Below are 13,714 nucleotides of genomic sequence, written 5' to 3'. Positions count from 1 at the left end.
GCTGTACGCTTCTGCATTAACTGGTATTTTAATTAAGTTTTCTGTAGTTTACTAAACAACGCACTTTGCAAATAGTTCACTTGAAAAGTCTACTACCAAATGAAAGTATGCACCTTTCTGTAACTACAGGGAGATGGAGGATATGGCTCAAATACATCATAGTACCTCATTGTCCTTTAATTTTCACAGGTCATAAAACTAATGTGTTCACATAACGATAAAATTGCCTTGTTTATTCAAAATACTGGTTTATTGTGTTGCAGTGAATACGATGGCGTTAGCATTGACCTGAGCAAAAAAGGTGTTCACATTTGTCCCTCCCCGCGCACCGTACGCTACGTCAGACTTCGAGGCGAGCTTTAGCTAAGCTACAGTTAGCTTCTTTAGCCCTGCTATGGCGTTTACCTTGTATTCATTAATCCAAGCAGCCATCCTTTGTGTAAATGCTGTGGCTGTGTTACACGAAGAAAGATTTTTAAGTAAAAGTATGTGTTTGTCTCTAGCATTAATCGATTCTTTAGTTTTTCCACTCGTTTTACTTACAAGCTTGTGTGAGCTGTTTAGTTAGCAGTGTTAACGTATGAAATCAGGGCTTCTACGCTCGTCATGATTGTGTCATACTCCACTTAAAATTCAGCGAGTTTAGCTGCTAACTTGTCATTTAATCGGAGCGAATGTACTTTCTGTAGTTGGCTGGGGGGTGGACCAAAGCGTTGGAGGATTTGGAGATGAACCAGGCATCAAAGTACAGCTGATGAACCTGATCCGCTCCGTGAGGACGGTGATGAGAGGTGGGTGTTTACTTACGTAAACGCACTCGCGTGTATATTTCAAATGTTTATAACATTTATGTAACTCATGTCTCTCTTTAGTGCCTCTGATCGGCGTGAACGCAGTCTGCATCGTGCTGTTGCTTCTGTTTGGATAACAAGATGAAGTTGGGATAAACTGGAGATTAGGTCTGCTTCGGCAGCCTTTTGGATAAACAATCGCACAAAAGTCCTTGTGGGCCTAAATATGAATGTCTTTTTATAAGAGGATGGACAAAGTTTTCAGTTACAAGTCTTTTTCCACAGATCCAAACGATGAGATAGCAGGTTCATATATGTCACCAATTCCGACTATTACAGTGTGATTCATAATCTCTAATTCTGTAAATAAATTAAAATTGTGTGTATTTTGTGAAAATGCTCAAGAATAAAGAAGTTTCGAGGCTCAAATTGCGCGGCCTTTATCCCTAGGCGTTTGCCGTAGGTGCAATGAAAATGGGGAATAAGAGCAGTTGTTTCTTCGCTCTCTGTGTGTTCAGGATATTTAGCTTATTTTTATATTTGCCGTTCTCATCAGTTGCTGAAAACGAATGTACTGAATAGCAATAAACTCCCAAGTTTAGTTTACGTTCATGTTAAATACTTAAGAGTAGTGACACGGAGAGCGGGCTACCTGCGCGCACAGCCTACAGCAGCAAGCATTTAGTGACAGTGGAGAGGAAAACTCCATTTTAACAGGAAGAAACCTCCAGATGATCCTGGCTCCGTATAAGCAGCCATCGCCATGACTCACTGGGGATGGAGAAGACAGAGCACGCACGCACACACACACACCAAGCAATGTTTCTATGGTTACATTGTGATTTCTTTGTAAATATTCTATTTGGTGAGAGATAAACTTTATTGTATTTATCCTAGTGGATCTATAATTAAACTAGCAGTAGCACATCCAACATCAAGGAAAGCAAAAAGTTATCAGGAGAGGGAGAAAGTTTAAGTGGTTAGCAACAGTGTGCTAGACGATGGCCCCCTCCATGAAGCCATCACAGCTCAGCAGAACATCATTGTAGCTTCTGGGGAGAAAAAATAAAGGTAACAGCTGAAGTAGCATGAAATAATGCAGTCAAAGAGCAGATTGTTGAAGAAAGTAGTAGAGTGTGAAAAGTGGTCAGTGTATCCTCCAGCAGTCTAAGCCTATAACTACAGAGATAACTGGATAACCTAGCCTTTTTAGATGGAGGCAGGGCAAGGGACAACAAAAAGCCATAGCCACTGCCCCCCCAAACTGCAAAATAAAAATATGGAAACGCTACGTAGACGACATACTGGAAATCATACCAAAAGGACAAACAGAAACACTAACACAACACTTAAATAACAATGATGACACAGGCAACATAAAGTTCACATATGAGTCAGAAACAGAAGGCAGTATTGCATTTATGGACATGAAAATAACCAGACAGACCGACGAGACCCTGAACATAAACACATATAGAAAACCAACACATACAGACCAATATCTATTACGGACACCAGAACACCCCACCATACACAAAATGTCTGGAATCAGAACATTGTATCACAGAGCAAACATGGTAACAGAAGAAAGAGACCGTAAACAAGAGGACAAACACATACAACACGCTTTAAACACCTGCAGATACCCGACATGGGCAATAAACAAAGGAAAACAACAAACAACAACAGAAAGAAAAGAACAACCTAAGCAAAGAACCAGAAACCCAGAAAGACAAGAACCAAAACCAGTGATAACCCTACCATACATCAAAGGCATAACAGAAAAAATAAGAGCAACAAGGAAAAAACAAAACATAAACACACCAACAAAACCATACACAACAGTTAGAAACAGACTAGTACACCCAAAAGAAGAGATATCAGCTGGACTTAAATGTGGAGTCATTTACGTGGATGGGGGATCATGAACAGAGACGATGGGGTTTTCTCGTACTCGGATCGTGCACGGGACTGCATCATCGGAGAGGGTAGAGCGGGCAGCAGAGGGCGACAACGTCCTCGGTATGATAATGTCAGTTATTGTTATTTTAATGAAATTTTTTTACATTAACCCCCCCCCACACACACACACACACTTCTTCCATAGTCAAGTTTTGACCCCTGCACTTTTTACCATCCAAAAACAATATTACGCTTGTAATTTACACTTGTAAAAAATATAATTTAATGGCTCTACTGAGTGTCCCGTTATTTCTAAAACATTGATTTTTCTCTGATAGAGTGATTGGAACAGATACTTCTTTGTCACAAAAAACATTCATGAAGTTTGGTTCTTTAATGTCTTTATTATGGGTTAACAGAGAAAAGTGATCACATTTGCTGGGTCACAAATATACATACAGCAGTGCTAATATTTGGTTACATGTCCCTTAGCCATTTTCACTTCAATTAGGCGCTTTTGGTAGGCATCCACAAGCTTCTGGCAAGCTTCTGGTTGAATCTTTGACCACTCCTCTTGACAGAATTGGTGAAGTTCAGTTAAATTTGATGGCTTTCTGACATGGACTTGTTTCTTCAGCACTGTCCACATGTTTTCAATGGGGTTTAAGTCAGGACTTTAGGAAGGCCATTCTAAAACCCTTATTCTAGCCTGATTTAGCCATTCCTTTACCACTTTTGATGTGCGTTTGGGGTCATTGTCCTGTTGGAACACCCAACTGCGCCCAAGACCCAACCTTCGTGCTGATGATTTTAGGTTATGTTGAAGAATGTGAAGGTAATCCTCCTTCTTCATTATCCCATTTACTCTCTGTAAAGCACCAGTTCCATTGGCAGCAAAACAGCCCCACAGCATAATATTCCCACCACCATGCTTGACTGTAGGCATGGTGTTCTTGGGGTTAAAGGCCTCACCTTTTCTCCTCCAAACATATTGCTGGGCATTGTGGCCAAAAAGCTCGATTTTCGTTTCGTCTGACCACAGAACTTTCCTCCAGAAGGTCTTATCTTTGTCCATGTGATCAGCAGCACACTTCAGTCGAGCCTTAATGTGCCGCTTTTGGAGCAAGGGCTTCCTTCTTGCACGGCAGCCTCTCAGTCCATGGAGATGCAAAACACGTTTGACTGTGGACAATGACACCTGTGTTCCAGCAGCTTCTAATTCTTGGCAGATCTGCTTTTTGGTGATTCTTGGTTCACTCTTTACCCTCCTGACCAATTTTCTCTCAGCAGCAGGTGATAGCTTGCGTTTTCTTCCTGATCTTGGCAGTGATGAAACAGTGCCATGCACCTTATACTTACAAACAATCGTTTGCACTGTTGCTCTTGGGACCTGCAGCTGCTTTGAAATGGCCCCAAGTGACTTTCCTGACTTGTTCAAGTCAATAATTCGCTTTTTCAGATCCATGCTGAGCTCCTTTGACTTTCCCATTGTAGCGTTTGTGGGCGTTTGTATCCAATGAGCCCTATTTACCTGGCCTAAGAGAAGTCACCAGCTGTAGTCACTCATAACCACTCACAAGAAGTTAAGAGGCCATGCTATGAAGCTCAGTTCACTGACACGTTTCTAAGTCACCAAAATTGCTAGTTCATGTTGCTGTATGTATATTTGTGACCCAGCAAATGTGATCACTTTTCTCTGTTAACCCATAATAGACATTAAAGAACCGAACTTCATGAATGTTTTTTGTGACAAAGAAGTATCTGTTCCAATCACTCTATCAGAGAAAAATCAGAGTTTTAGAAATAACGGGACACTCAGTAGAGCCATTACATTATATTTTTTACAAGTGTATGTAAACTTCTGACCACAACTGTATTAAACTGACACTGGTTGAGCTCTAGGACCAAGCGGAAAACAACTGTTTGTGTTGAAGCCTGTTTACCATTAGAGCATACTGTAAAGATACCCCCCCCCCCCCCCCCCAACTTCTAAAGTGAAAATCATGTCCATGGTAGAGTTTACTACTGATAGCCTCAAACAGGCCCGGAGTGGCTAATCGGGGTCTGGACCGCAGGGCCCGGTGTTGTTTTTGTTTGTTTGTGTGTTTGTTTGTTTGTTTGTTTTGGACCGGTGCTCAGTCATCATGTCACTGGGCTGATCCCTAAGACTGCCTACCTGCTGAAAGGGCCTCTCATGTCAGGTACAAAAACAAAAACATATTTTTTTATAACTCGTAAGTTCTTGTCTTCTCTTTTTGTGATGGGGTTAGGGTTCAGTCATGGCTTTGATCAGACCACGCTGTCCCCGGGCCGCCTCTGCCTTTTTTCACTGGTGTCAAGCCAGCCTCCAGTTGGAGACTCGCAGTCAAGCCAGCCTCCAGTTTGTTTTCTGTTCCCCGTCTATTCAAGTTATTACGGGAATGGATGTGGAAACTGGATTTCAAAATAAAATTCAACTTCGAGTGAATTATCAGATATTTTAAGAACATAACAAATAATTTAGGCTTGTTCACTATTAGTGCCTTGTCAACATCAAGGCCATCTTATTTTAAATTTCAAAGTAAAAGCCCTGTGAATTTTCATTTTTGAACTACTCTTTCAATGACTTCAGAATGCTCTTAAAAGCAAAAGTCATATTTCCAAAGAGCAGTTGCATTTTGAATCAACACTATCCAACCACAGCAATTTGAAATTGCCCATATTTGACCGACTCTTTTAACGATTTCAAAATGCTCTAAAATGGAAAATTGCAGTTCCCACAGGGTAATTCCACTTTAGATCAACAGTATACAACCCCACAGTGATACCATATCAATATCAAGTCATTCTGATGTTGCCATCCAAAATAAAGGCCTTTTAAAATTGTCCATAATTGACCTACCTTTAACAATTTCAAAATGCTCTAAAATGGAAAATTGCTGTTCCCACAGGGTAATTCCACTTTAGATCAACAGTATACAACCCCACAGTGATACCATATCAATATCAAGTTATTCTGATTTTGCTTTCAAAAATAAAAGCATTTTCAAACTGCCCATATCAGACTTACCCCTGGAACAGTTTCAAAATGGTCTAAAAAGAATCATTTCTTTTTTCACAGGGTAATTCCACCTTAGAATTATTCTGAAATGTTTTTTATTCTTTCTGTTACTCACATGTATGTTTTGATGTGCATTGGTTTTATTTTGAATGACATCTCCAAGGCCCTTTAATTTATAATAGTCTTGTATTGTTTTTTCTTTTTACTTTGTCAGGTGTTCACCACATTTAAATCCCACAAAAAATGACTATAGTTAACTTTAAAATTAGTACAGAGGTGGAGAATAAACTCAGCCGTGGTGTCTTTTGTCTTATGCAGTCAGAGATTATTGAATGTTTGGGTGGATGTATTTTCCTCTGTGGTGGGTTACGATGTGCGCCCACCACGCCAGGATGCGTGGGGCTTGGTGGTGGTGCTAATGTAGGCCCCCGTCCAGATGGGCATTTGTGGCTTCCAGGGGTGCCTACTTGGGTCAGCGGGGGACCTGGCCACACGAGAGAGTACTTTGCCTTCACTTTCCTCCCCTCCTCATCCCCACTCCATCACACCGCCACACATGCAGGGCTTTAGGTTAGCAAGCACCTTTAATGGTATCATGACTGCACCTTTTGGACTTTGCAATTTACTCTCCTTGTATTGAGCTGTTCCCTTTTTCTGGGATTTGTTTTCAAAGATAAACAGATTTACCTGTCTTACTTTTATGAAAATGGTTCTATTTCATAACATTACAAATACAAAGAAAAGATTGTGTCATTAATATGTAAAGACAAGAAATCCACTTCAGTAAATTTTAATAAATGAAATCAGACTGCATTAATATTGATATGGACTCACTGTGTGGTTGTATACTATTGATCGAACATGTAGTCATCCTGAGGAAACAGCAAAAATCTATTTAAGAGCATTTTGAAATTGTTAGTTTTTCTCGATTGCTAAAACGCATTTTTCAAAACTGTGCATTTGTCACGTTTTGAGGATGTTAGGACCCAAATATGCAGCTAGCCAGGATGACACGAGGCAGGAGATGATGAAAAGTAAAATCCTTTATTCTTGAAGGAGGAACAGAAATAAATCCAGGCAGTGAGCCTAAAGTCCAAAACTCCATAGCTGGAGAAACAAAGCTCACCAAGAGCACGAGCAAACACTGACAGAATACACATACAATGGACCGACACAAGACAAAGACAAGACAGGGCTTAAATAGACTGGGAGGAACAATTAGGGAAACAGGAAGCAGGTGTGTGGAGTGAGGGCTGGAGGGAAGACAGGTGACAACAATTTCTCTAAATAGGGAAGCAGAAACAGAGGAGGGCAGATACCTAAACACAAAACTAAACAATTATCTAAAGACAGAGCGAAGGGCTCACATAAACTGGCTGGAGGAGGACATAGCACATACACCCACACACACATAACCACACACACACACACCGAGCTGGGGACAAAGAAGCTGGAGCTGACCTGGGAGGAATGATTAAAAAGGGTAACAACATAAGACACTTAACTGAGACACAGACAAAAGACACATGAGGGCGCTATGAGACACCGAAGGGAAGACAGACGCAGACCATGACAGTTTCTTTCATAACTGCACACACAAAACCCCAAACATAACACACAAATCCCTAAACCGTGGCTTCCATTTGCAACAAAACCCTGCCATCACACATCGTAACATGTTCCCACAATGGAACATGTGTTTTCATTTGGTAAACACAGCCACATTTTCACATGGCATACACATACCAATCATTGCTTAAACACAAGTAGCCTTTGGGTGAACGCAATGAATTACACACTGAATGTATGACAGTGCCCACTTTTCTCTGGGACAAACATTAGACATCACACAAATTTTGAGACAAAACATTTTATTTTTACAGTTAGGTCAATTATGGACAATTTGAAAGGCCATTATTTTGGAAGGCAACATCAGAATGACTTGATATTCATATGGTATCACTGTGGGGTTGTATACTGTTGATCTAAAGTGGAATTACCCTGTGGAAACAGCAATTTTCCATTTTAGAGCATTTTGAAATCGTTAAAAGAGTCGGTCAAAATGGGCAATTTCAAATTGCTGTGGTTGGATAGTGTTGATACAAAATGCAACTGCTCTTTGGAAATATGACTTTTGCTTTTAAGAGCATTCTGAAGTCATTGAAAGAGTAGTTCAAAAATGAAACTTCACAGGGCTTTTACTTTGAAATCCAAAATAAGATGGCCTTGATATTGACAGGGCGCTAATAGTGAACAAGCCTAAATTATTTGTTATTATGTTCTTAAAATATCTGATAATTCACTCGAAGTTGAATTTTATTTTGAAATCCGGTTTCCACATCCATTCCCGTAATAACTTGAATAGACGGGGAACAGAAAACAAACTGGAGGCTGGCTTGACTGCAAGTCTCCAACTGGAGGCTTGATGACACCAGTGACTGAAGCGAGACTTGTCACTTAGAAAATGTTCTCTGATTATGAAACTTTGGCTGAATAGCGCTTGTTCCTGTCTCCAATGTGGCGACACATCCAGGAGCCATCTGAGGAGAATCCCAGAGTCTCACATCCTCTTCAGCTCAGAAAGCGCCTATATGATGACGCACAAGCGTGACCCGTCAACCCGGTCTCACAGTAAGACCGGGTTGGAACTGTTCAGGTTTACGCAGACAATCTTTACATTTAGAATTGGCATACAGATGTAAAATTAATGCAGTAAAATATAAAGCATTTTATTTAAACATCCATTCATTATTTTACAAGCACAGAGAGTCACATCAGATGGATGGAAGAGCCGCATGCGGCTCCAGAGCCGCGGGTTGCCGACCCCCGACATAGACATAGGGAGAAAATTTCATTATGTCACGTTGCTGCATCGATGCGGAATCATGCACGGCTGAATCGCGATGCATCTTAGAATCGATCATTTTTGCATCTTAGAATCGATCATTTTTCCCACCTCTATTGGTCGGTCTGATGCTTAGCAAGTGAGTTTCCACATGCAGCAACCAGCACTCTCCGTCTCTCACATCGAGGGTCTGATTTCTAGGTCCTAATTCACATCAAATATGTAAATTCAGTCCTTGTCTAAATGCAATAAAAAGCTACATCATTTTTTCTGTTCTGTTTCATTGGAAACAACCGTGGAAAATGGACTACAACCAGGTAAAGAGTAGATTTAAACACCTTAAACAGTCTCCTACATCAGGATTGGATGGTTATTCCCCTCACCAGTCAGGAGGAAGAGCAGCTGCGTGGTTCTGGGAACACAAAGCAGTCCAGATGAATGCAAAAATACTAAAAGTGAGGACTTTTTAATATTTGATCACTCCAGTATTCCTGTCTGAGGGTCTGTCCTCCTGTATTATTGATATGAGCACATTTAGAGGCTGGCTCCTGGAGAGGTGCTGTTTCATGCACGCCTGCACCGCTGAAACCGTTCATAATAAAAAATAATGCTATCGTTTCCCGTTGGAAAGCAGGGAGATACAGAAGCTGTGCTCTAGGAGACCCCTCTACTCTATAATAATAAAGGGATGTCTGTTATATCTGTAATTATATTATGGTCTGTTGGAGGAAGCAGGAAGACGCAGTTTGTCTTTTTCTAAATGGACTTCAGTATTTCTTGGATTAGCTGTCCTAAATATGTTGCATCATTTTGAATCGCATCATCTTTATTGTTTTAACCATAAATGATAATAGGGTTGAAATGAGCCACATTTAGCTCTTTTCATTGTTTCCAGCATTTATGCTCAGATAAAATAACAAACACAGAATCAAACATGCAAGGACGGTGTGTGTGTGTGTGTGTGTGTGTGTGTGTGTGTCTGTGTGTGTGTGTGTCTGTGTGTGTGTGTGACATTATTATTTCATTAAGTGCCACAACAAAAAAATGTGTATTATTGGTGTGTGTGTGCGCCGCCGCGCCTCTGAACACACACTGAGCTGTCGTCATTGGAGGGAGGAGCACAGACTCTTTGTTTAAAGCCATTTGGGAGCAGGAGGAGGACGAGGAGGTCCTTCATCTGTACAGGAGATCATCTCATCTCCTCCGTGATCTTCAGTTCAGGTAAAAGAGTTCTACTACCTAAAGACCTAAAGAGAATCTGATGGGCTGGTTAGTTAGCAGGACAGCGATGCAGGTGGAACAGGAGCGATTTTGTGTCTTTATTAATAAATGATAAATAATGATGTGTTTATTTTTGAAGTGGTTCGCTGCTGTAACTAAAGACTCCTGCTGTGAAGCTGTGGTGTTACCTGTTTTGTCTACATGTTATCACTCTGACTGGAGCAGGTTTTCGTCATATTGCTCATTTCTAGCCTCCTGATTCTGTCACGCATGTGAACCTCTCAAGTGTAACATCAAGTTCTGCTTTAAGCGGAAAGCAGCTCATAACTAAATCAGCTCCGGTTGTGTTACGTGTTCTGTCTACCTAACGTGGACCTTACTGTGGGTTTTCTGTGCTTCCGTCATTCCCTAGAGTCACTCTGGATTTACCTTTCTGAGGGAAGGAACGGGAAGGCAGTTTTTTAGGGATGAAATAGAAATCTGTCTTTTCCTGGTTCAATTCATCCTTCTCCACCTTCAAATGGCTCCTCCTCAGGGAATGAGTTATTTCTGCTTCTGTTAAAAGTACCAGACTAGTTTCTCTATTGAAAGAGTTCATCTCTGCCTGACAGCTTGTTCTGCTTTCCCGGTCCACTGCTGTTTTCCAGCTCGGGTGTCTGACCCAGTTGTGTGAATAATAATGAGACGTGACTATTTCTGCCTCCTGCGCGGGGCTTTTGTATGTTTCGTAGGTCCAGTCACAAAATAACTTGATTTAGTCTCAATTTTTCTGCAACTTATTCAAATTTCATTTGCAAATTTATCTCAAACAAAGTTTCACGGGTCGCCAGCCCCCACCAGCTCAGCTCATCATTACTAGCAAAGTGGCATTAATATTTAGATTGGCTGTGCTCATAAAGGGTTAGAGTTTTCAGTGCAGACTGCCTAAACTGTGAGGATGATTGTTTTACTCATCATCAGCAGGTAAAACATTCATTTAAGGGGTTGAGTTATTGTTGAAAGAGTCCTAAAATCCTATCATTAATTCTCAGGGTGAAGACGGAGACTAGATGAGGAGACGCGGAGACGACACTGCCAGCGTCCCCCTCTCTTCTCCGACAGGGAGCAGCAGTGTCCAGATCCACCATGAGCTGGTGGCTTTCAGGAGGAATCCTGGGAACGGTCCTGCTATGGAAAACAGCTCTCACACCAGGAGAGAGTTGCTCGCCAGTCAAGGTGGTGCTTCAGAGGTTAACCTGGTAGATGAGAGCGTTCTCAGGAAGTCCTTTATAGTGATGGATTCCAGCAGCCAGGTCCCCTCAGGACCAGAGGACAACACGGATCCACACGAGTCCCTGACCGAGTCCTCAACCATCACCTTTGTGGATGCCTACACCACCGATGATTCCGTGGAGAACCACAGTGTTCAAGGGTTGGGGACCACGTGTTTGAGAGAGTTTGTGTTGATAGATGATGACGGGGACGGGGACATGTCTCTGAGGGAGAAGACAGTAACGGATCTATCTGCCATGGATGGGAAGGCGGCTGACCTGGTGTGTGGGAGGCTGCTGTCCACCTCTAGCAGCTCGCTGTCAGAGACTAAAGAGGAAGCTTCAGCTCATGAAGCAGCTCCTCCTGAACAAGGTGGAGCTGCTCCCAGAAGCAAAAGCTGCTGCTTCTGCAGCGTGTTGTGACCCGACCAGAAGGAGGCCTCTGTCAGTGTCTCAGGTAAACTCATCAGAGGAAAAGACTACTGCAAACCGTCAACCTCAAGTGTGTCCTGCTGCTCTGAGTCTGATTTATTTCAACTGAAAACATGTCGAGAAAATCTGATGAAGAAAAAGCGCTGAAAGAACAGCTGCTGACATCAAATAAAGACAACTTTTTTACTAATAATGTTTGCTCATAGACTGGCTTCATTTATAGAACGATAAACTAGCGTAGCCTTGAGTCATGAAACTCGTGACTATTTCATTGTGCAGCACTGACCCTCAAACATGATGGAATACCATTTTTTTACGCTCATGTCGCAAAACATGTTTTATTAAAAGCCCCTCGTTGGCACTACAGGTCTAGCATTCAGCCTCCTATCACGTAGTGTCAGACTGATGTCTTAAGTGGAGCTACAGATATTTAAATCCTGAAAAGGTGATGAAATTCATCAGGACTCACGTCATAGATTATCTGTTGGCAGGGCCGGCCCAAGCCTTTGTGGGGCCTTAAGCAGGTTTCTTTTGGGGGGCCCCCATACCAACAGGTCAACACCAGATGATTCATCATTCTTAGGTTACACCATTTGTCTAACATACCATTAGCGTCTTTTGTAATTAGCGTATAGCTTACAAGTGTTATTATGGTTATTGATTTTAACTTTACGGGAGTAGAAAACCAGCAAAAAATATTTTAATTAGCATTTTGAAATGCAGAGCGTTATTTAAGTGTGGTATGTTTATTAACGTCTTTGAATATAACATCAGCAGACAAACACTGAATTTACAGTAAAAACGGTAAGTTTACGAATTTTTGTTTTTCAAATTTGAAATGTTTAAAATGTGCTGAACTACAAAATAAAACCAAATCACACTACATAAAATAATATCAATTATTTTTTCATGTGAAATATTTAGTTTGTATTATTCAAAGTTATTTAGGCATTTTTTCTTCACCTTATCTAGTGGGGTTTATGTCACATGGTGCAAATAATAAAAAGTAATAATACATTTCAATAAGAAAAATAAAAATTGTAAAAACAACAAATAAAAATTATAACAGAGTTGCACCGTTGCCTCAAAGCAAGAAAGTTGCTGGTTTAAATCCCAGCTGCAGTTTTTTTGTGTGGCGTTGGCATGTTCTCTCCATGCATGCGTGGGTAATCTGGTGCAAAAACATGCATGTTAGGTTGATTGGAGACTAAACTGTCCCTAGGTGTGTGTGAGTAAGTGTGTAACACGTTGTCTGTATTTCCCTGTGATGGACCGGAGCCTGTCCGGGGTGTCCCCCACATCTCACCAAGGGACAGCTGGTGTTGGACTCCAGCTCCCTGCAGCCCTACTGAGGATCAAGCAGTTACGATGAATGAATGAATGAGTAATTCGAAATGTTACAGGAGGAGGTATACAAGCTCGATCTACGTTCCTACCCTCACCTTTGGTCATGAGCTTTGGGTAGTGACGGAAAGAAAGAGATTATGGACACTGAAAGTTCTCTCCATAGGGTGGCTGGACTCTTCCTTAGAGATAAGATGGGAAGCTTGGTCATCCGGGAGGAGTTTGGAGTAGATCCGATGCTCCTCCACATCGAGAGGAGCCAGTTGAGGTGGCTTGGGCATCTGGTCAGGATGTCTCCTGGCAACACATTCTCACGCGGTGTTGAAAAATGATGCGGTGTGACCAAGCGTTTGTTTCTGACGTGTTGGGAGCCCCTGCGTGTTGGGAGGCGACGTGCTGTGCCAGAGCGTCGGTGTCCGACGCCTGCTGTAAAACGGACATTTGACCGAATTGTGACCTTTACCCTCTTGCTATTTAACCTTCCCCTCACTCCCATCCTAACCTTAACCATCTTGCACATGGAAAGCTTTGTTTCGCGTTTAACCGTTCCTCTCAAACACGCTGGAAATTTAGACTAACATACGGGGTTATGGTTAGGATGGGGGTGAGGGGAAGGTTAAATCGCCAGAGGTTAGAAGTGAAATGTTGGTGAAATCTCCGTTTTACCACGGGCATCGGATACCAACGCTCTGGCACTCTGGCTCCCAGTGCGTCGGAAAAAAAAGACTTGGTCACCCCACGTCATTTTTTGACGCTTAGGTTGTGAGAATGTGTTGCTTCTGGGTGCCTCCCTGGTGAGGTTTTACAGGCATGTCCAACTAGGATGAGACCTAAATGAAGACCCAGGACACGCTGGAAGGTCTATATCTGTCAGCTGGCTGGGGAACAC

The 13,714-nt window shown here is 41.9% G+C and overlaps 2 protein-coding genes across 2 annotated transcripts; both read left to right on the top strand.

Annotated features, from left to right (window-relative positions):
• The first annotated feature begins 316 nt into the window (after window positions 1-316).
• On the top strand, window positions 317-1,220 carry LOC107393509 (immediate early response 3-interacting protein 1). The gene is made up of 3 exons (XM_015971903.3): window positions 317-485; window positions 690-791; window positions 873-1,220. The coding sequence occupies exons 1-3, from the start codon at window positions 395-397 to the stop codon at window positions 926-928; spliced, it is 249 nt and encodes an 82-aa protein (XP_015827389.1). The 5' UTR covers window positions 317-394; the 3' UTR covers window positions 929-1,220.
• Window positions 1,221-9,703: 8,483 nt separating this feature from the next.
• On the top strand, window positions 9,704-11,569 carry si:ch211-12e13.12 (uncharacterized). The gene is made up of 2 exons (XM_015971902.3): window positions 9,704-9,799; window positions 10,831-11,569. The coding sequence occupies exon 2, from the start codon at window positions 10,849-10,851 to the stop codon at window positions 11,470-11,472; it is 624 nt and encodes a 207-aa protein (XP_015827388.3). The 5' UTR covers window positions 9,704-9,799; window positions 10,831-10,848; the 3' UTR covers window positions 11,473-11,569.
• The last annotated feature ends 2,145 nt before the right edge of the window (window positions 11,570-13,714 follow it).

The sequence above is a fragment of the Nothobranchius furzeri genome, chromosome 17 (assembly GCF_043380555.1).
Source record: "Nothobranchius furzeri strain GRZ-AD chromosome 17, NfurGRZ-RIMD1, whole genome shotgun sequence".
Lineage (NCBI taxonomy): Eukaryota > Metazoa > Chordata > Actinopteri > Cyprinodontiformes > Nothobranchiidae > Nothobranchius > Nothobranchius furzeri.
The sequence above is the reverse complement of the archived record's forward strand: the minus strand, read 5'-3'. Positions and strand labels throughout refer to the sequence as shown.

What these genes read in the sequence shown, in the direction of transcription:
- LOC107393509 (XM_015971903.3), top strand. Translation starts at nt 395, where the DNA reads ATGGCGTTTACCTTGTATTCATTAATCCAAGCAGCCATCCTTTGTGTA. An exon ending in AGAAAGATTTTTAAGTAAAA is followed by an intron (nt 486 to 689) that starts GTATGTGTTTGT and finishes TACTTTCTGTAG; the next exon opens with TTGGCTGGGGGGTGGACCAA. An exon ending in CGTGAGGACGGTGATGAGAG is followed by an intron (nt 792 to 872) that starts GTGGGTGTTTAC and finishes GTCTCTCTTTAG; the next exon opens with TGCCTCTGATCGGCGTGAAC.
- si:ch211-12e13.12 (XM_015971902.3), top strand. Translation starts at nt 10,849, where the DNA reads ATGAGGAGACGCGGAGACGACACTGCCAGCGTCCCCCTCTCTTCTCCG.